The sequence below is a fragment of the Schistocerca americana genome, chromosome 2 (assembly GCF_021461395.2).
Source record: "Schistocerca americana isolate TAMUIC-IGC-003095 chromosome 2, iqSchAmer2.1, whole genome shotgun sequence".
NCBI lineage: Eukaryota > Metazoa > Arthropoda > Insecta > Orthoptera > Acrididae > Schistocerca > Schistocerca americana.
Genome location: NC_060120.1, coordinates 922830586 through 922853425, shown reverse-complemented (window position 1 = coordinate 922853425; position 22840 = coordinate 922830586). Strand labels below are relative to the sequence as shown.

General features: G+C 39.8%; 1 protein-coding gene across 1 annotated transcript in view; it reads left to right on the top strand.

Moving 5' to 3' along the window:
* The first annotated feature begins 495 nt into the window (after window positions 1–495).
* LOC124596144 (UDP-glycosyltransferase UGT5-like) overlaps window positions 496–22840 on the top strand; it is a 34718-nt gene continuing 12373 nt past the window's right edge. Inside the window, exons 1-3 of the mRNA XM_047135164.1 lie at window positions 496–620; window positions 11528–11750; window positions 17357–17576. Coding sequence (XP_046991120.1) covers window positions 537–620; window positions 11528–11750; window positions 17357–17576 — 527 coding nt within the window. The 5' untranslated portion in view covers window positions 496–536. The remainder of the gene's footprint in view (window positions 621–11527; window positions 11751–17356; window positions 17577–22840) is intronic.

Genomic DNA, 22840 nt, shown 5'->3' with positions numbered 1-22840 from the left:
GATGAAACTTTGAAATTCATTTGCCATAATTTTATACTGATCCGTTAATATTTTCCTATTTTTGCTAGGTTTTATTTTTCTGTTTTCCATCTGCCACCTTTTCCTGTTGTTCTACCATACACTTTTAAATGAATAAAATAAATAACCTTCCTGCTTACAGATCTGGCGAAACGTACGACCTTGCGATTCTGGAGGGCTTCATATACATGTGTTATTATGGACTCATACACAAAATGGGCTCGCCTCCTGTCGTGAAGCTTCTGACGATGACGGCTCCCTCGTCAGTCTACTACAACTTCGGAAGCCCCATGAACCCAGCCTACATGCCGGATATGTGGCTCGGGTACTCAGACCGTATGAATTTCTGGCAGCGGCTGTACAACACGTACTTCTATTTAAGGCTGATGCACATGTGGTTCTGTCAGGCGATGCCAGTTCAAGAAGGACTTATGAGGAAACACTTTGGTCCAGATCCTCCGTCTGTGTATGAAGCAGACAGGAACGTCAGTCTCCTCATAACCACCAACCACTTCGTCATGGAATATCCTCGCCCGCACCTGCCTAACATCATCGAGATCACCGGAATCCACGTTGCCACAGAACAGAAGCCTCTGCCAAAGGTACTACTATTCGTTTTCTTTCCCCACAGTTTGGTCCACTTATGCAAACATCGCTAAGAATTATTAGAACGGTAGATATGAGAATCATTAATAAAAGTAAAGCGAGAAGATAAGAGTCTCTGCAGTAAGTTATTAGTTATTTTGTACTTGCTTATACTTTCTATCAGTTTCTTCATGTAACATCCTCTTACACCTATTACGGCTCAAATAACTTGCCATTAACTGCATTTACTGTTCGTGTTTCAGTTTTCATTGAACGATAATTTCAGAAACAGTTTTGACTGTATTTAGCACATTAACAAAAATCTTGAAACAAAAGAAAGTGAAACTTCCTGGCAGATTAAAACTATGTGCCGGACCGTCACTCGACCTCGGTGAGCTACCCAAGTAGCTCAGTTGGTAGAGCACTTGCCCGCGAAGGGCAAAGGGGCCGAGTTCGAGTCTCGGTCCCGCGCACAGTTTTAATCTGCCAGGAAGTTTCATATCAGTGCACACTCCGCTGTAGAGTGAAAATCTCATTCTAAAAGAAAGTGAGTTCGAAACCGATATAAATTTCAAAACTACATACACAGGATGAATTCGAGCGGCCATGACGAGATTTCGGAGGTTGTTCAGGGTTTCTGTCCGAGTATTTTAGTAATATACAACTGGTGTTACTTCTTGCTCACTGTAGGGTAGTTACATTTCATTTACTTTCTTACCATTATTTATCACTGTAACTGTATTAAACTGAAAACATCTGTATAACAGTGCTGACTTCGACGGTATACACTACACGTTATGAGCCGAATGGGTGTGGTGGTCGTGGTCCATTGTTCAAGTTATTCCCACTTGTCAGCACAACAGCCAAAGAAAAGTCCAAGATAACAGTGGCAGTGGTAGGAAACTAAAAAATCTAAGACGGCACTGGTGGGAAATTCAAAAACGCGGGATGGCGGTGGCGAGAAATTAAAAAAATGCAAGGTAGTGGGCCGCGCGGGATTAGCCGAGCGGTTTGGGGCGCTGCAGTCATGGACTGTGCGGCTGATCCCGGCGGAGGTTCGAGTCCTCCCTAGGGCATGGGTGTGTGTGTGTTTGTCTTTAGGATAATTTAGGTTAAGTAGTGTGTAAGCTTGGGGACTGATGACCTTAGCAGTTAAGTCCCATAAGATTTCACACACATTTTTTTGCAAGGTAGTGGAACTAGCCACCTTGTGTTAGAAATATTAAAATGCGAGATCGCAGAAATAACTCATTAACTCTAATAACCATTATTGTACCATATTAAAAAGTATCTGAAAGGCCTGAATTTTATACCATGTTGAACAGTATCGGAACAGTCTGAATTATTTACCAAAAACATATAAAGGGTGTGGCGTTCAGTATTTCCACATCTGTATTATTTGTGACAAATATATAAGATTCACCTGAGTTAGTAGAATAGCGTCAAGCTCAAAGCTATCTGAATGAACAGAATTTTGCGCCATGTTCAAAAGTATTTATTTATCGAAAATATGTAAGCACACACACACACACACACACACACACACACACACACACACACTCGCGTTACACAGACAACGTCGTTAAATGAGAGGAAATATAATAAAATATTTCTTTTTATTTAGCTGTCGCAACGTGGGGGACTTTTCTCAAAAAAATGATAATTTGGTTTTGGTTTTGATTTTTGAATTTAAATCAAACTGCATTTTGGAAAATTGGTTGTTTAATGAGAGTTAATCCTGAGCGAAGTTATCAGTCACATTAATAGCTTTAAAACACATTGATATTGAAACACGTTACATTTAAGTTGAAAAACGAAATAAACTTCTTTTTATATTTTTGCCTCTGCTAAACTTTTCTCTCAAGCATGAGATCTTTGATTATTATTTGCATTTGCCCACACACTCGCCTGAGAATTATTTCTTACCACCTTCTTATAATGCATTGTAGTCCGAATCGTGGCTCTGGATCTAGGCCGTTGAACTGAAAATGAAAATCTTAAAACTATGCCTTCTGCTACCGCGTTTGTCGGCTGTAGAAAAAATGCTTATTATAATTTACGCGGGAGAATTCTTCACTTCCGCGTATTTTATAAATTAAGATTGCCACGTAATGATGTCTATGGCTGCAGCGGCAGCAGCAATTGTTGCGCTAAAAACCACTTGAAATACAGGTATTTAAAGGAAGCGGACATGAGATAGGGCTCAACTCTTACAGATAAAAATGAATATTAACATGAAAATAATATATTATGAATTCAACATTACAATTGATCTTACATTCAACAGCACTCGCCAATATGTCCGACTTCTCGCACCGAAGACAAGAGAGAGAGTGAACAGATAAAAGAAGACAACTGAACAGTCCTTTTTCACCTACGTAGTCCATTATTGTCAGAGTGCATCCATTTTATTCTTTGCACTCGAAAATCTCTAACAGAATTTTATATAATAATAATAATAATAATAATAATAATAATAATACATGAGAAAAATTACCTACAGCCTGAACGGTCAGTATTCATATTTAATATCGAGATAAAGTCAATTTTATTTGTTTTTTAAATATCACATTCGAGATTTTTGCAATATTTCCACTGGGGCACAACACACACACACACACACACACACACACACACACACACTCGTATACGCACATTGTGCAATGTTTCACTTCTGTATTAGTTATTAAAAATGTTCATATCAAATAGTGCACAGTCTTTCAGTAAATATCATCTCACATACACTGTACGCACACACCGTAAAAATTATGTAATAAGTGTAACAATATTTACACTGAGTAAAATTCATCTCTCTGTTTTATATTTCACTAAAAACATTGTTTACGTCCAATATTATACTTAAAAAATTCTGCATCGTTAGTAAATTTCATCTGTCTTTGTTTTATACTTCATTAAAATAGATTGAAATACCATACTGGCTCATCAGTGAATTTCAATCCTTTCTGTAATGCTTACTTTCTACAACAAAAAACATACATTCTGCTAAAAGTAAGATACCAAGCAGGTGGGTGGCAATTCATTTTAGCTTTGAATAAGGCTATGTACCTGACCAAGCCCATAACGCTAGAAAACGCGACAAAACGCCAAAATATTATGCTAAGCAGGGAAGAAGTGATAGTTGAAGTAAACAAATAGGCATAAAAATATGTCATTTCAGTCTTTGATCGCTATTTTTTATTTTCGGCGACCGGTTTCAGGATAGTTGCCCATTTTCAGATCTTTTAGATAAAGTTAAAAATACAATTAATAAAAGAGATATATTTACTGATAGAACTATCGTAGTTTACAAAAAGAAATTTTGGAACGTATTAAATTCGAACATACCATATATTGCAGTTACAGAGCAACCTGTCAGTACAGTACTATTGGTTCGCTGTCATAACTAAAGTAATTTTTAATCTGTTAAAACCTTAAATCACAGTTTGGAGGAACCTGATCGGCAAAAGTAAAAAGTGCCCTCTATCTGCAAAAATTGTGCATATGTACTCGGATCTTACTTTTTACCTATTGTCGCCACTGCAGTTTACACAAGTTGAAAATGAGATTCAAGCAAGGATTCAGGTACACAGGGACGAAATCATGAAGACACATAATAAGAAAATTACTAATCTGTGTAGAGCAATAGCAAATGCAGGGAGGGAAACAGATAAAGTATAGTGTGTACATAAATTTTATGACAGAACCATTAACCTAACAGATATTGTTTTTTATAATGAAGAGCAGAAGCTTTTGGATAAAGGGCTTAAGCATAAGCCGCGAACGAACTTGCAAGATAGAGACATCAAGAGAATGATCGCAGAAGTGAAGGTAGCATGCAGGGACGCTAAGATAACTAAATTCCAGGAGACATGTATCGCCATCGAAGCCAAAGAGGCAATTGAATGCCAGAATACATTACGTAACGGTAATTATAGTGATCTGAGGTTAGTGAAAGAAATTAACTTAAAACTGGATTCTAACAACGCAATCGCGATTAAGTCAGATTAGGACAATACCTCAGTTGTGATTTACGAAAAAGATTATGAGATAAGACAATGAAGTTTTTTCAAGAAAATGGAATTAAAGAAATCAAAAAAGATCTAACAAAGAAGTTTCAGATAGCTTTAAAGGCTAGGGTATAAGCAATACAATTTTTACTCGCTCCAAGTGAAAAAGCTAGTGTTTCGCGAAAGGAGTGAAGGATATTGCAATTCCAGAGGACGCTGGCCTATCCTCGTTAGACGTAGTCAACCTCAACACTAATACACCAATTGCAGAAACTTTGCAAATTATAAGAAAAAACCTGATAAAAAATTGGTCAATGAGCATCGGTGAAATCGTCGAACTCGTGGACATGCTAGAGTTCACATTGAGTTTTAATAGTTTCGTCTGTAACGACAAGGTTTTATTGAAGATGAAGGTTTAGCTATGGGAAACACTTTAGCTGAAATTTTTGTGGATGAATTTGAGAACAAAGTTTTCAGCTCTTTTCCAGAAATTAAGGAGAAGTTTATTTATTACAGACGGTATGTTGACTGTACTACTTTATTATTCAAAGGGAAAAAAGAAGAAATAGAGGAAATGACTAAAGTTTTAAACAAGCAGCATCCAAAAATTCAATTCACGCTAGAACTGGAGAACAATGGAGCGATTAACTATTTAGATTTGACCGTCATAAAGGAGGAAGGTGGGCACGTTTTCGGCGTCTATAGAAAAGACACTTGTTCCGACAACATTATAGAAGCGACGTCACACCACCCGGCACAGCGTACTTTCTTGCAATGTGCAACAGAACCTTGAGGTTGCCACTAAAGGAAGATGAGTTGCAGAAAGAACTAGGCATTATTAAGCAAGTAGCAGCAACTAAGATTTTGCACGTATGTTTAACAAGATCAAAAACAAATCCGCGGGTATCGGTAATGATTCTAGAAAAATAAAAAAAAAAGAAGTTTGTCACCCTGATATACAAAGGGAATGTGTCGGAAAGGATTGATAAATGCTTTCCAAAAAACATCGCTGTGGCATTCCAGAATGAAGGGCAAATAACACATAGATTAAGACATAAACCAGCAACGACAAAACAAATGAAATACAACAATTCCGGCGTATACAAGATCAAATGTGCTGAATGTGACAGTTACTATGTAGGGTAGACAGGGCGGAATTTTGAAATTCGATACAGGGAACATTGCAGTCACAGCAATCGGACAGCATTTGGAGCGCATGTAAAGGATAGTAAATATGAAGTAAATATGAAGCTCGATGTTTTCAAAAGTTTTCAATGATCTTGCGCTCATTTGGTGGCACTTCTTGCTTTGAGCACATCATAGCACTTCACTATCACAAACACAGCTCACTAAAGGTGTTCTGGCGTCGAAGTTTATATCTTACGCAGTCCCGCCGCCATTGCACAAATTCGTGACCTCCTTGGCCACTTACTGCACAGAAACATGTGACAATGCGTTGCCACCGCCAGTACTGAAGGACAATAGCGGTTGAAATTCGACTGTTGTGTAGTTGCCAATAATCATACGACTTTCCAAATCCTCATATGTCAGGCACTGAACGCCCTTCCCAGTGGAATCGATATAGCCACAGAGAGGATAGAAAGTCAAAATTGTTGTTTTCACAAAACACAATCGATTCAGTTCGACATTTGAATCACACTATCCATGTCCCCACTAGAAAACATGTCTTTTGTGCCACGAAATTTGTTTGGTGCCATAAATAAACTGATATTTTATCATTTCTCTACAATGTTACCGCGTATAATTAGAGACTTAAAAGAACTTATACCATCCTGTGCAAAAATCGCCCATTCAACTCCCTTTTTCTCAGCAGCTTAACTGCACTATAAATTCATCAGTATCCTATTTGTATCATAAAATGTTTATCACTAGAATTATTCTCTTAAACGTAATACGAATTTAGCCTGAATTTACATACATAAACTTGATTTAAGAGTCTCCCAAAATAACCTTCATTTTCGAATTAGCCCACTTAATACACCCCCAAAAATTAGCTTGTACTTTACATGTAGCTACATGTTCTACTTCCACAAGCAAAATTTTAATGAGGTCTAATGACCTCCAAGCACCTACATTTCTGCCAAAAATAATTAAAAAATACTAAACACCACATGAAAAACCCATCCAAGATACTACAAATAGTATGTTTGCAGACCCCTTGACATTTCCCTCAAATTTTATGTGCAGTGCAATTCATATTCCTCTCTTAGGTAAATAACGAGGTTAATTACGTACTGTCGCACCAAGATTTGTGTGGCCAATATGGAGACTCTTCACGCACTAAGTTGTGCCACAGTATATTTCACAACATCTTAAATTCACCAAATTTACCCTTTACGCAAAACAAAGATAGACACCAAAATTCTTAAGAACCACACATGAAAAAACCTATATTTGTACACCTTTTTTTCATACCACATTCTTCATTCACAAGATGCAAGTCTGCCACTGTTCCCTCTTATGACATTTACGTCGCCTGTGTATCTTTTGAATCTCACGTTTTTCCACTTCTTCACCTACTCAAATTCGTGCACACTTTCCTCTTTCTTTGACATCAACAATTGTAGTTAAAGGATGCGCGTTTTTAATTTCAACCCTCTAAACATTGCTCTCATTATTTTTCCTCCATATTTATTCTATACATTACAACGCCAAACCAACTCTTAATTTCATTATCACCATCAAATAATTCATTAATTCCATTGTTTACCCCTTCAAGACCTCTACTTTATACTTCTCCCATGCCCAGAAATAAGGCATTAATGACTTCAGTGATTCTCCATACCATCTCCAATCATTAACTGAGTAGACACTTTCTTTACTGCTATACCTTTCAGTACTAACATCACCTCCTAAAAAATTTTTCTTTATTATCCACTTCTATATTCTCCCAATCTAGCTCTAAATCATCTGTAGGATTTCAATCATTCTCAGAACCAGTTGTTTCATCAAATATAGTGTTACCTTCCTGTGAAGTTACGATATCAGTATCACAATTAATCACACTAAATATTTCATCTCCTTTACGTAAAACTTCACATATTTCCGCCGAATCCCTATAGACTTTATTAAAATTAGCTCAATTAACATCCGCCGTTAACTCATAAAATTCATTCCTTAAAACATCCAATAGACCCATCGATAAATTATACAAATCATCACTGATAATTCCGTCAACCTCCGCCGATGCACAATATCAACTGCCACTACTGTATCGCTCCACATTAGAATTCACTGTACACACGTATTCCGCCAAACTCGGATCTACCTCTGTCTCCGTAATATTTACTCTCCTCTCAGACGCATCCGCCTTTTATGCTTTAACATACAGTCTAAAACATTTTCACGGTCATCCTTCCACACCTAATCATAATTCATGGTTTCATCAAAAGCCATCGGTTCTCTTCCGTCAATGGCAATAAATGCACAATTCCTTCTTCCAGATATCTAAATCACTAACATCAACCTTCGCAACATCACCATCTAAATCAGAATCTTTACCTTCCTTTAACAATAAATCACCCACTTCCGTTGATACATAATGATTCTCTATCACCAGCTGATGTGACTATCGCTACGCGACCTTCACAAATACCTTCGCATACTTCCGTCTATACACCACAAAACTCACCTGCGGCTGATGAAACTACAGTTTCCCCGCCTTCACAGAGAGCTTCACCTACTTCCACCGATACAGAATCATCTACAGTACTTTCGCCTACATTAGTACAACTGTTGCTTTTGACTAGTGCCTCATCAGAGTTCGTCATACATTCCACCTCCACCAAATTGAGATATACTTCTGCCTCTCTTCTGATCAAAGAATTTTTCTTTATACATACATTCATGCCATCATTCACTTCTCTTTCGCAAAAGAAATCCTCCAGCCCTATATTACCATTATGGAATCTCTCAGCACATTTTACTCCATGTATTGCACCCTCTTTACGTTGCGCTGCTTAAAATTATTCCCAAAGCTATTCTTCCTTGTTATAAGCTCCATCTTTGAGATTTGTGGCTTCTTTTCCAATTTTCGACACTCACACAGTTTTTAAAATAATTTGTCCTTTTCGGCACCAGTTTCTTTCGCCACATCTTGACCTGAGATGTGGCGATCTCTATTTATTTTTGCATTTCGTGAGGCTCCTGCTCCTTTCATCCCTTCGTCTCGAAATCTTCCTTTCCGGTTTTGATTTCCCCTTTCAATATTATTGCTACCATTACGGTAATAATTATTTTCGTGACTATTATAATCCCCATTCTGGTAGCCATTTCCCTGTCTGCTATTCCCATTATGTGTCTTGATTTTCAGGGTCTGTTAGTTTCTCGATAAAATCAGAAAATTTGTCAATTGAATACGTCCGTCTCTGGATAAGATCCCATAATAAAAATTCCGTTTAGCATCTTTTGAGCGTCGTGATCTTCGTAAGGACGATTTATATGCGTCAACTTCGCCAGTTCACTCACATAAAAATCGCGCATCGGCGCACTTCCGGGTTTGAAACTTGGTCCATTTGCCTGGGCGGTTGATTGCACGAAGGTATCATGCATTCCTCTCAAACCGTTTGCCTGATGCCCTGGAAGATTCCATTTCATTTTCGACAGAGGTTATGCTTCCAACATGATGGTGCACCTCAACATTCTGGAATTAATGTTGAAGGTATTTACACAGAATATTTAAAGGGAAACGGCCCGGATAGAGAGGTCCAGTTGTACGACCTCCGCGTTCTTCTGACTTAAATCACCTAGATTTTTTCCTGTGAGGACACTTGAAGGAGCTAGTGTACTCTACTACGCCGACACATGCAGAAGAACTGATAGGGCGTGTTCATGCTGCTCTTGCATCTGTGGAGCCAGCCATGTTGCGAAGAGTCCAGAGTTGTATGGTGGAGTGTTTGGACTTGCAATTGGAATCTCTATTCTTTTGTAAAAGTCACGCGATCATTAATACGGAAATCATTATTGTCACTGGTTGCCAATGCGTTAATCTGAGCAGGCGTACTCCATGTAGTACTAACGACTAGTAGATCTGAGCTATTTAACTGTGCAACCGTCTTTAGCATCTAGAAACTGATATTGCTTTTTTTTCTGTTACTCTGTCATATGACAGGTCATTTGTTTCAGTTCTCTATTTCTGATCTGTCTGACCATGTTTATGTTAAGTTCCCCGTTACAATAGACTGCACTACTTAACTGTCGGATACGTATGGCTTAAAAAACAGTATGTGTAACAGTGCTATATGGTGGAATGAAATTGGCAAATAAAAACAAATACACCTCGACCTAGAATCGAAAACTCGGCATCCTGCATGCTGACCCAAAAACAGTACCCACTGCATCAACTGCACAACAGTACGCCTGTATTCTGAGAGAGGTAGTTACAATACATGTTATTACAGGGTTGCCGGACTGCCAATCTTTAACGTCCATTTACTGCCGGAATTATGGGCAGGGCGAAATTTTGTGACAGTCGTTTTTGTATGGCTAGTATGTGAGGAATAACGCTACGAAGTCCGAGTGCGCGAACTTTTCTTCATTCTGTATATTGATGTGTAATGTTATGGCAATGGTTGCGTATGGAGTAGCAATACCACGAATCTTTGGTTATACTTCGGAACTCATGTACTCGTCTTTCTTTCTACGCTGGTGTAGTTTGCTTGTACCCGTTGTACCCGACAACACACTCAAGTTTATTCAGTGGCAGACAATGGCGAATCGAGTCTGGGAGCGTAAAGAGACGATAAGTATGGGCATGATCATAGGACGCGCTGGCGAGCTTAAAGCGAGTATACAGGTCTCACAACAGAGAAACTTTACAAGTCTATAACAAAGTTAATGCAGTTTAGCTCAGGTGACTGCTGTGGACAAGTTTGACTGTAAATACAAATGCCTATGTCAATACAGTCTTTCATTCCTAAAATGTATCACAAACATGACTGATATAATATGGCTGATAATTGTAGATTACAAAATTCCAATTGCTTGGGTGAGGAATTCATTTACAGACTAGAAACTCTGGTCCGTTGGAATTGACTTAGGCCGTTTTTAAACTGGCTTTCTATCTTTACCAACTTGATGTTAGGAATATGAATGTATAATTGTGTTCCACTGTGAAGGACACTATTCTGATTAAGACAGATGTTCTGGCATGAGAGACAAGAATACTCTTGCAATTTCTTGTTCTATGAGAGTGCACAGAACTGTTTTGCTGATGTGCGTTGGAGGTTTTTAAGAATTCTGTTAGAATGACTGTTGTTTCTTTAGAAAGTTTATCTTTAATGAAGGGGAAAGAGGATGAGATGAATCTTCTACCTTTACATTGCTTGTGGCCTTGAAGTTTTGGTAGCTATACAACAGGTTGCATTACTCAAGTCTACAAGGAATGAATGTACGTAAAATAAATTAATACTGTTGTCTTCAAGAGGTTCTTGATTGACCATTTTGGTGTGAGACATTTAATTTTACTCTAAGTTTTTCATGTGGTGATTTATATATAATGTTTATTTTTGTCAACTTTTATTGTTTCAGAATTGCATAATATTTGCGCTTGTAAGATTAAGACTTGAACTATTTTCTGTGAATCATATGTAGGCCTGTTGAGTAGTTGCCTAATCTGTGTTTGTTATTATGGAGTTTCCGCCCCTGGTAGCTGAGTGGTCAGCGCGACGGAATGTCTTGCCTAACGGCCCGGATTCGATTCCCGGCTGGCTCGGACATTTTCTCCGCTCAGGGACTGGGTGTTGTGTTGTCCTTATCACCATCATTTCATCCCCATCGACACGCAACTCGCCGAACTGGCCTGAAATCGAAAGACCTGCACCAGGCGAACTGTCTACTTGATGGGAGGCCCTAGTCACACGGGATTTTACTTCTGATCTCTAATGTGTTGCCGTCAGGACATCAAGCAGTTTCTGGATGGGGCAGAACACGGCGTCATCTACTTCAGCCTAGGAACCAATGTCCGCAGTAATGCGATGTCAGACTGGAAGCGACAGGCATTCATTGAAGCGTTCCGGGAGCTGCCCCAGAGGGTCCTCTGGAAGTGGGAGAACGACTCCCTTCCCAGCCGGCCTGAGAACGTCATGGTCAGCAAGTGGCTGCCACAGCAGGACGTACTAGGCACGTAACTATATCTGCATATTGTATCTATCTTAGCCTAATGGTAATCGGTGACACTCTAAATAATAATCTCACTGATGCAAGTCTTTTCTGCACAGATGATAAAGTTTCTTCTTTTAAATTATAGCCTCTTTCCAACAGCTCCATTCATCATTACTACTGAATGTTGAACACACCAAGTTTTATTGCCAATCGTTCGCTGTTGTGTATCACTTCTCATCAGCATGTTTATCAATACCGTCATGAGAAATTACCACTGTCACATTACCTTTATTGACCTATGTACCAGCAGATTCGCAGTTCTAACGTAGAGTGTTCTCATTGCGATAATAGCAGTGTTGACTTCTGCTACTCATCAAAGTCACTAATCGGTTAAACAATTTGGCAGATCGCTCTGTAAATCCATACATTCTCACATTGCGTTGTTAGTCACTGGCTGTGTTGCTCATTTGACCATTATTGTTGTATATACACATAAAAGTCACAAATACTCTAAATTATTCGAACAATGATATCATTATACTTTACACTCATCACAACTATTATCGCGCGGCAGTGAACCAGTTGCAATTACAATCACTTGAAAAATAATTCCACACAACTAAAGTAGAATAAAATACACTCTTGATCTACGCAAATCTTTTCCCAGACACATTTTTTCTCAGACTGATGCCAACCCTGTGCGCCAGACCTTTCTCGAGATTCACTTCTCAAAAACTAGCTAATGAGAGGCCAGAAAAGGACATGCCAATAGGAGACAAGAAATCGTATTTGTCACTCGTTTCACATGATAAACCGTGCACCCGAAGCGGGATAATTGGAAACCGGATTATATGCATCATAAAAACCTTATAATATGGATGAAAATGCATATAAATGCATAAAAAGTTCTGTTTCCATACACTGCATTATGTGTCTCGAATAAAAGTTTCCCAATATACCAACAACGCGTTTGAAATTTGGCAGCGTGTGGCCAATAACCCCAAAAGACATTACATGTTGTCAGTAATTCCACATGTTTTTGTATTGATTGACCTTGAGAACATTTCAAACGTGCGTAACATTAGAGGCATTGATCAATGGTGCTCTTATCGATGTTTCGAGATTAGGCCGCCAAAGAGTAAAACCTGAGCTCAGTTAGATGTGGTCTTAACCGATAAGTAAAATGCATTTGCATTAACTAAGACAAAACTTCATACTCAAGTCAGAGGCAGATAATTAGCACACATTCTCGCTAATCTCGTCAATAGCTCGATTGGGGACTGACGCGTTGTTGGCTGAGGTATTTGAATAAAATGACAGAATTTGTGAAAATCAAATTAGTGTATGAGTATAGTTTATTTCTCATAGAGCAATGGAACAACGGTTCTTGTTGATGGTGGTGCGTATTCTTCCTATTGCACCTGATACGCATATAAAAAGGATGCAGTGAGTTCAGAACGAAATTGGCTCCTGAAGTTTTTGCCATTCACGAGCCGCACTAATTTAACACCACCATCAGTTCTGTGGTTCCCGTATCTTATAGAAGCGAGAACAGGAGATTCAGAGTTCAGAGATGATGGCCAGATCATATGTACGAGGGAATATCGGAAAGTAAGGAACAATAATTTTACTATAAAAAAGTTTAATAGGTAACAAAAAATCACAAATGAACTTACTTATCTTATCTACTTTCTTACGTAGTCACCAACTTTGTCAACACATTGGTCCCATCGTGCTACGAGTTTCAGAATGCCTGTTCGTAGAAGTCCGTTCGGTTGGAATACAGCCATCTGCGGACTGTTGATTTCACTTCCGCATTCGTCGCAAAGCGTTGGTCGGCCAGGATTTTCTTCATGGGACTAAACAGATGAAAGTCCAACAGTGCAAGGTCCGTACAGTATGGTGGACGCTGGAGCACCTCCCACCCAAATTTGGCGATTTTCTCACGAACAGGAGCAGCAACATGGGGGGCGAGCACTAACTTGAAGTGCCGTGAACAATAGTGTTCACTGCACCATAGGCAATGATGAACTGCTGAGATAAGGTTCGCAGCTGCACACGCCGGTCGTTCCAAGTTGCTGCGTGGCTGCAGCCGTTAATAGCCACCCGGAGCGTGGCGAATCACTAAGGTACCTCCAGTCTCTCTTGGAAGAATGCACACCACCTCGAGACATTGCTTAGATCTACACAGCGGTTCCCATAAATGACACGCATGTCCATGTGAATTTCACTCGGTTTATTTTCTTTGGCACACAAATATCGAGCTACGCTTCGCTGCTCTTTACAAGTTGACGGCAATATCATGGGTGCCATTTGTGTTTCATAGCTCAGGCTTGTCACACTAGAGCTAAATAAATAAATACGCAAAGCACCTCTGTAGCACAAATTTCACACAACATCGTCTTGAAATTTCAGTCACTCAAGATGCTTCAAAAATAAAAGAAGTGAAACGCGTATGGCAATAAACAAACTACCTTCAGCTAGTTGCGCAGACGGACAATTCTGCATGAATTTTGAAGCAACTAAGGAATGACGGAAAACAGAAAAAACGACGTTTCAGCATTTCAGCTTCAATACCAGGGTAGAAAAAAATTATTATGCGTTGCTTACCGATCCTCCCTCGCTATTTGAGCTTGTGCAAAGTATCTGCAAATAATCTGATGGACGCGTTTTGTTTATAACGGAATGAAATCAATGGCCGAATGCGAACTGCATTTGACAAATGGCCTCACTTTATCATCATCTGCTGACCTCACGGATCCAGCTGCCTTTTCTAAATAAAACTATTACAAAAATCATAAATCATGTACCGCTTAATAATTGCGGGGAGCACATTTCCTTTTAATTGAAACAAATATACCCCCATTTTAACACATTTAATTATAAATCGAAACAAATTCTACCACAGAGAGACTTAGATAAAATACGCCAGCTTACTTCGATGGAGACGAGAAGAAAGAGTGCTTCGCTCCCCGATTACATTTCGTTATGAAAAATTTGAAATTATTCCTTCGATTCGTTTCAGCCATAGGTTGATTTCCCTGATATCGTTGACCTGAATTAACAGTTCATTCGCGTTTTATCACATTTTTGAAAGATGACATGAAACATTTCCTTAAGAAAAGAGCGTACATTCGTGCAAGGAAATCACTTCGGAATATTTTTTTTTTGTTTCAAAAAGATGACTTTCTTCAAGTAGTGCATCCGGAAGAAATTTACTGGACTTTTCTTGTTTCTATTGTTGTATACTTGCAACACGGTCATTTTGCGCTTTTAGTTATGATACACACATTACCTATCAGTTGTTTGCTGCAATTGAATTGTGTGTATTACATATGCACACGTGGAAACGTAAACAGCCACTATCGCCGTCATCCAAACATGGTTTATACTACAGCTTTCACTTTTCCCTGTCTGTTTGAGAGTTTCAGCTGTGGCTAACAACACTCTGCCTTACAAACACTTCCCTCATTAAAGTTGACAACGGAGAGGTGGACCACAGTTCTTCTTCAGCATAAAATTTGTGTATTTTTCAACTTTTTTGACCTCCAGCGGTATGTTCGTGTAGAGTGCCATACAAACTTATGTATAGTGTATCACTGAGGCACTGCCCCTTAAAAAGAGACATATGATAAAATGAAAATATATATGCGTGGTCCATCTCACCCATAAGTGTATGGGTAAGGTCGATCAATGGTCTTGGAGAGAAGAGTACGTAAAAAAAAGCCATACATGAAGATGGGAGTGAATAAAAATTTCACGTTCTTGTTTTGAATATGTTTAATTAACATTGGTTTTTGTAATGAGTTGTTGGTTCTGTTCAAGCATAAGTCTGTCTTTCTCTCACCACAGCAGCTACACTTATTACCAAATGTTGATCTGAACAGGAAACACACTGAATCCAATCACAATTTTTATCAGTTTCTTAGTAGAGTTTACTACATCCAACACATTCATCCTAATCTGATTCATCAAAGTTATTTTCATAATCTTCTACAATGTCTGCACAGGTGAGATACTTGCAATATCTTATCGAGCATCTTCAGTCTGTTTTTCGTCTCACTGCTATCTCCATTTGGTAATCATTTCTTGCCTTTTTTCTGTTTGCTTTCTATTATTATCCCTCATTTCCTTTACAGTTTCAATATTTCAAACAGAATTTAGCCCTCTGGATACAGTTGCTGCCTTCCTCTTAAAAATAATGGTTTTTTCAGTGGAAGGAACAGGTGATATTTCTTCCAAAATTTTTGTCTGTGCTGGCTTAGGAGAAGTCAGATTGTAGGTGGTAATCTTTGAAGTTTTAGGTTTAGTAGAAGTGGCTTCTGAAGCTGTGTCAGTGAAGGAATTTGACTTGTGTAGATAACTCTGCCCTTTTGATGTGTTTGGTTCAAATGGTTCAAATGGCTCTGAGCACTATGCCACTTAACTTCTGAGGTCATCAGTCGCCTAGAACTTAGAACTAATTAAACCTAACTAACCTAAGGACATCACACACACCCATGCCCGAGGCAGGATTCGAACCTGCGACCGGAGCGGTCGCTCGGTTCCAGACTGTAGCGCCTAGAACCGCACGGCCACTCCGGCCGGCGATGTGTTTGGGATCAGTAGCTCTTTTGACGAGTTTTGAAGTAGTTGGCTGACCTGTGTACAACATTCTGTCTTGCATTTGTTACCACAGACATATCTTCCGACAAATAATAATAGTCTGGGACTGCGGCTATTTTCAGTGGGTATACTGTGCATACCTTGAGCTAAATTTAATTGTGTACAACTTCTCTCGCATGAAAACAAGTGGTCCATATCTCCCAAATAACATTGGTCCATCGCTCCCAACGGTCTGGGAAAGAAGAACCACCACGACTTTTGTCTGTAGGCAGCCAACTCTGTGGTCATTTTATATTTGTTTCATACCCACACATTTGTCAGCTTCACAGTAAAAAAACTGCATCAATATTATACAAACTAAGCCTTAATATTGCACTTATGTAACTGCACGATAAAACTTTTCGGTTTATCACAACAGAGAATCTGATTTTTCTGCATAACTAACACGAAAATGACAGCAGCACTTCTACACTACGTTTCTTGACGAAAGAGCTTCCTTACAAGTAGCGGCAGCTGCCCTCCAGCGGCGCATTTGGGAAACACACCACTGGTCCGTCTCATCCAGGGGTCCAGCTCTCCCAGACTTATCTTTTTTTATTGCTGTACTTATAGACTCGCCCTCAGTTTTAAATTCTTCTGATGTCTGTGATCTGATGAAGATGGGAGTACTGGACAACATCAGTCACGGTGTGGTAATGGACACGTCAAAACACGACAGCTTCCTTCTGCCATTGTCTCAAATTTCCACGCCGATACATCTTATTACGCTCATTACATACAACCAACTGAAGCATGCATGTGCATATCGCTTCACTGCTACGACTTATGTCATCAGAACTTGATTGTGATCATCACGAAATTCGGCTCTATTAAGCGGGGGACTAATATTTTTACAGCGAGCTTACGTGGACTTAACAAGTCATCCTAAGAGGGTGGAAATCACGTTATCCGACAAAGAAACGTCAATATAACTGTTTTGAAGACTTTTGTAACATTTTACTTGTTTGTGTGTGTTACAGCTCATCCAAACGTGCGACTCTTCATCACGCAAGGTGGCCTGCAGAGTCTCAATGAAGCCACGTACCACGCCGTGCCGCTGCTCGTCATCCCGTTCTTCTGCGACCAGGCGCACAACGCCGCTAAGATACAACAGACTGGGGCTGGCGTCCGGCTAGAGTACAGTGACATCACCAAGGACGCCTTGCTGAGGAACATACGGACCGTCCTTCACGACTCCAAGTAAGCTAATTTACGCTTTTTTTCGTAAGTTACGACCATATCATTTTAACCGACATCTTAGCTGAGAAAGGTGTCATCAAGACTTAAATTTGTTCAATACCTCCGACGACTACGTACAAGGTGTTACAAAAAGGTACGGCCAAACTTTCAGGAAACATTCGTCACAAACAAATAAAGAAAAGATGTTATGTGGACATGTGTCCGGAAACGCTTAATTTCCATGTTAGAGCTCATTTTAGTTTCTTGAGTATGTACTGTACTTCCTCGATTCACCGTCAGTCGGCCCAATTGAAGGAAGGTAATGTTGACTTCGGTGGTTGTGTTGACATGCGACTCATTGTTCTACAGTACTAGCATCAAGCACATCAGTACGTAGCATCAACAGGTTAGTGTTCATCACAAACGTGGTTTTGCAGTCAGTGCAATGTTTACAAATGCGGAGTTGGCAGATGCCCATTTGATGTATGGATTAGCGCGGGACAATAGCCGTGGCGCGGTACGTTTGTATCGAGACAGATTTCCAGAACGAAGGTGTCCCGACAGGAAGACGTTCGAAGCAATTGATCGGCGTCTTAGAGAGTAGTTCCAGCCTATGCCTCGCGACTGGGGAAGACCTAGAACTACGACGACACCTGCAATGGACGAGGCAATTCTTCGTGCAGTTGACGATAACCCTAATGTCAGCGTCAGAGAAGTTGTTGCTGTACAAGGTAACGTTAACCACGTTACTGTATGGAGAGTGCTACGGGAGAACCAGTTGTTTCCGTACCATGTACAGCGTGTGCAGCCACTATCAGCAGCTGATTGGACTCCACGGGTACACTTCACAATGTGTCAATCCTCATTCAGTGCAAATGTTCTCTTTACGGATGAGGCTTCATTCCAACGTGATCAAATTGTAAATTTTCACAATCAACATTTGTGGGCTGACGAGAATCCGCACGCAATTGTGCAATCACGTCATCAACACAGATTTACTGTGAACGTTTGGGCAGGCATTGTTGGTGATGTCTTGATTGGGCCCCATGTTCTTCCACCTACGCTCAATGGAGGACGTTATCATGATTTCATACGGGATACTCTACCTGTGCTGCTAGAACATGTGCCTTTACAAGTACGACACAACATGTGGTTCATGCACGATGGAGCTCCTGCACATTTCAGTCGAAGTGTTCTTACGCTTCTCAACAACAGATTCGGTGACCGCTGGATTGGTAGAGGCGGACCAATTCCATGGCCTCCACGCTCTCCTGACCTCAACCCTCTTGACTTTCATTTATGAGGGCATTTGAAAGCTCTTGTCTACGCAACCCCGGTACCAAATGTAGAGACTCTTCGTGCTCATATTGTGGACGGCTGTGATACAATACGCCATTCTCCAGGGCTGCATCAGCGCATCAGGGATTCCATGCGACGGAGGGTGGATGCATGTATCATCGCTAACGGAGGACATTTTGAACATTTCCTATAACAAAGTGTTTGAAGTCACGCTGGTACGTTCTGTTGCTATGTGTTTCCATTCCATGATTAATGTGATTTGAAGAGAAGTAATAAAATGAGCTCCAAAATGGAAAGTAAGCGTTTCCGGACACATGTCCACATAACATATTTTTTTCTTTGTGCGTGAGGAATGTTTCCTGAAAGTTTGGCCGTACCTTTTTGTAACACCCTGTATACTAGTTTAGTTGTTTGACCCTTGATGGGTACCAAGATGACTTGCTTATGCGGAATACAAGCAGAAACACACTCAGATGTAATTTTAAACTCGTCAAGTTGAACTGTGTGTGGGCAGGGATAGATAAATTTTCTTTGCAGGAGCAGTCGATACGAATGTTTATAAAACCTCTCGATACTAGTTCATATTTGAATTAGACGACGCGCATGCGATCAGATATAAGTAATTGTTCCACTCAGCATGTGTTGTATCTAATAAAAGAATTTCTTTGAGCTACAGGCAAGTATCAAAAGTCTGTGGAACATATAGTAATAGAGATTCGCCATCATATCCTTTATTTTGAAACAAAGGAAGTGATTAAAACGGAACTAATGATCCAAATAACATATATTACGTTTTTGTTTTTTACTGCATATTAAATATGCAGTGCGTACTCAATACGTTCCAGAAGGTTTATTACTTTTCTTTTATACCGACTTTTTTTTTAAATATCGCACCATGTCAGTCCAGAAAATTGCTTAGCAGTTGTCGAGTGAGCCAGTTTGCGCGTTTGCTACCTAGGTTTTTGACATTTTTATTTGCAGAGCTAGCTGCATGTTGGTAGAGCATCCTTGCAAATTCTCGATATCGCTTTCCGGACGTGATACATCAGCCAGTAGATGCAGTTCTCAAGGTAGACAATGCCTAGGAAGGTGGAGAGACAGTACCAGAGCCCTATTCTGAATTCGGTGCATATGTTCGATGCGGGTGTCGGCAGCGTTGCCCCAGGCAACTGCTGCAGATTCCAGGAGAAGTCGTATGGGACGTATGGAAGCTGCCCCAGAAGATGGAAGAATCAGCAATGATCAACGGCATGAGGGTGCAGGAGGCATTGGAAACCACTGCGTTAAAGACACGTAACGTGCATCCATAGGACATGTGTGTTGTAAATGAAAAAGTGTCATGATGATCACTCCATTGGCAAAAGATTTCGGACTTAGTCCCCCTTTCTGATCTCCTGGAAGGAACTTTCAATGGGGGAGGTGACCATTGGAAAAAGATTGAATAACCAATTAAAGGGTGACGTTCTACGAGTCGGGGCGTGGAACGTTAGAATTTTGAACGTGGAGTTAGAAAATCTAATATGGGAAACGCTAAGGCTCAGACCAGGTATACGGGAGGTCGGTGAAGTAAAATGGAAGGAAGGAAAGAATTTTTGGTCAGACAAGAACACGGTAATATTAACAGCAGCAGAAAATGATGTAAGGGGAATAGGATTCTTTATGAATAGGAGCGTAGGGCAGAGAGTGAGTTACCGTGAATAATTCATTGACAGGATTGTTTTCATCGGAATCGGCACCAAACCAAACCGACAGCAGTAGCTCTGGTATATATGCCAACGTCGCAAGCAGAACGTGGAGAGAGAGAGAGAGGGAGGAAATTATGAAGATATTGAAAGGGTAATTCAGTACGTACAGAAAGATTAAAATGTTCAAATTCAAATGGCTCTGAGCACTATGGGACTTAACTTCAGAAGTCATCAGTCTCCTAAAACTTAGAACTACTTAAACCTAACCAACCTAAGGACATTACACACATCCATGCCCGCGGCAGGATTTGAACTTGAAGCGCCTAGAACCGCTCGGCCACTCCGGTCGGCGATTAAAATGTAATAGTTTTAGAGGAATAGAATTAGGTTGTACGAGAAGGACTAGGAGAATGGGTTACGGGAGAATACGGGCTTGGTAGTAGGAATGAAATAGGATTGTTCTCATCAGAATCGACACCAAACCTACGCCGACAGCAATAGCTCTGATATACACATTAATGTTGCAAGCAGAACGTGCAGAGAGAAAATATGTGAGGACATTGAAAGGTTAATTCATTACGTACAGAGAGATAAAAATGTAATACTCATGGTGGACTGGAATGAGGTTGTGGGCGAAGGACTAGGAGAAGGGGTTACGGGAGAATATGGGCTTGTTATTAGAAATGAGTGAGGGGAAGGGCGTCAAGTTCTGCAGTAAATTTCGTCTAGTAATAGCGAATACTGTGTTCAAGAATCACAAGAAAGGGCCGAAAGATACAGGAAAATTCTAGTTAGATTGCGTCATGGACAGGCAAAGATTCCGAAATTAGATAATTAATTGTACGTTGTACCCGTGAGGAGTTATAAAATGAGATCACAATTTAGTAATGACGAAGAGGAGGCTGAAGTTTAACAGACTACTCAGGAAGAATAAACGCGCAAAAAAGTAGGATACGGAAATAATAAGGAGTGATGAGATACGATTGAAGTTCTTTGAGGCTATAGATACTACGATAATGAATTTCTCAATAGGAATTTCTTTGAAGAGGAATGTACATCTGTGAAAAGGTCAGTCGGTGAAGATAAAGAAAACCACAGGCACAAGGAAGATAATTGCGAAGAAACAATGCGTAAAAGTAGAAATGCTTCAGCTGACTGAGGAATGAAGTAGAAAAGCCTTCAGGAAAACACAGGAATACAGAAATACAACTCACTTACAACTTAAATTAATAGGAAGAACAGGAAACCTAAAGCGAAATGGCTACGTAAGAAATGAAAAGACATCGAAAAAGATATGATTGTCGGAAGAACTGAGTCAGCATACAGAAAGGTCAAAACAGTCTTCGCTGAAATCAGAAGCAAGAGTAGAAACATTAAGAGTGGAATGGAAATTCCATTAATAAATGTGAAGGAGAGAGCAAATAGGAGGAAAGAGTATGTTGCAGACCTCCATGACGGGATGAAATGTCTCAAAATGTGATAGAAGAAGAAACAGGAGTCGACAAGTAAGGGATAGTATTAGAGTCAGACTTTAAAAGAGCTTTGAACGACTGAAGGTCAGATTAGGCGGGATAGATAACATCGCATCACAATTTCTAAAACTACTAGGAGGAGTGGCAACAAAACGTCTATACACGGTGGTGTGTACAACGTAAGATACTAGCGATATATCATCAGACTTTCGGAAACATATCGCCCACACAATTTCGAAGACAGCAATATCCGACAAGTGCGAGAATTAAGGCATGATCAGCTTAACAGCTCAAGAATTCAAATTGCTAACACAAATAACATATGGAAGAAGGGAAAAGAAAACTGAGGATCTGATAGATGGCGATCAGTATGGCTTTAGGAAAGATAAATACACCAGAGGCAATTCTGAAGTTGCAGTTGATAATGGAAGCTAGACTGAAGAAAAATTGAGATACGCTCATAGGACTGTCGACCTAGAGAGTGCGTTCGGCAGTATAAAATGATGTAAGATGTTCGAAATTCTGAGTAAAATAAGTGTTAACTACTGCGAAAGACGGGTGGTATACAGCATATTTGAGAACCAAGAAGGAAGACTTCTATACGACTAACGAAGTAGCCGAATTAAAAAGGGTGTAAGACGGGGATGTATCCTTCGCTCCTACTCTTCACTCTATACAAGAAAGAAGCAACGACGGAAATAAAAAATAATTGAAAGAGTGGGATTAAAATACAAGGTGAAAGACTGTCAATGATAAGATTCGCTGAGGACAGTGATATCCTCAGTGAAAGTGAAGAAAAATTACAGAACGTTTTAAACAGAATTAACAG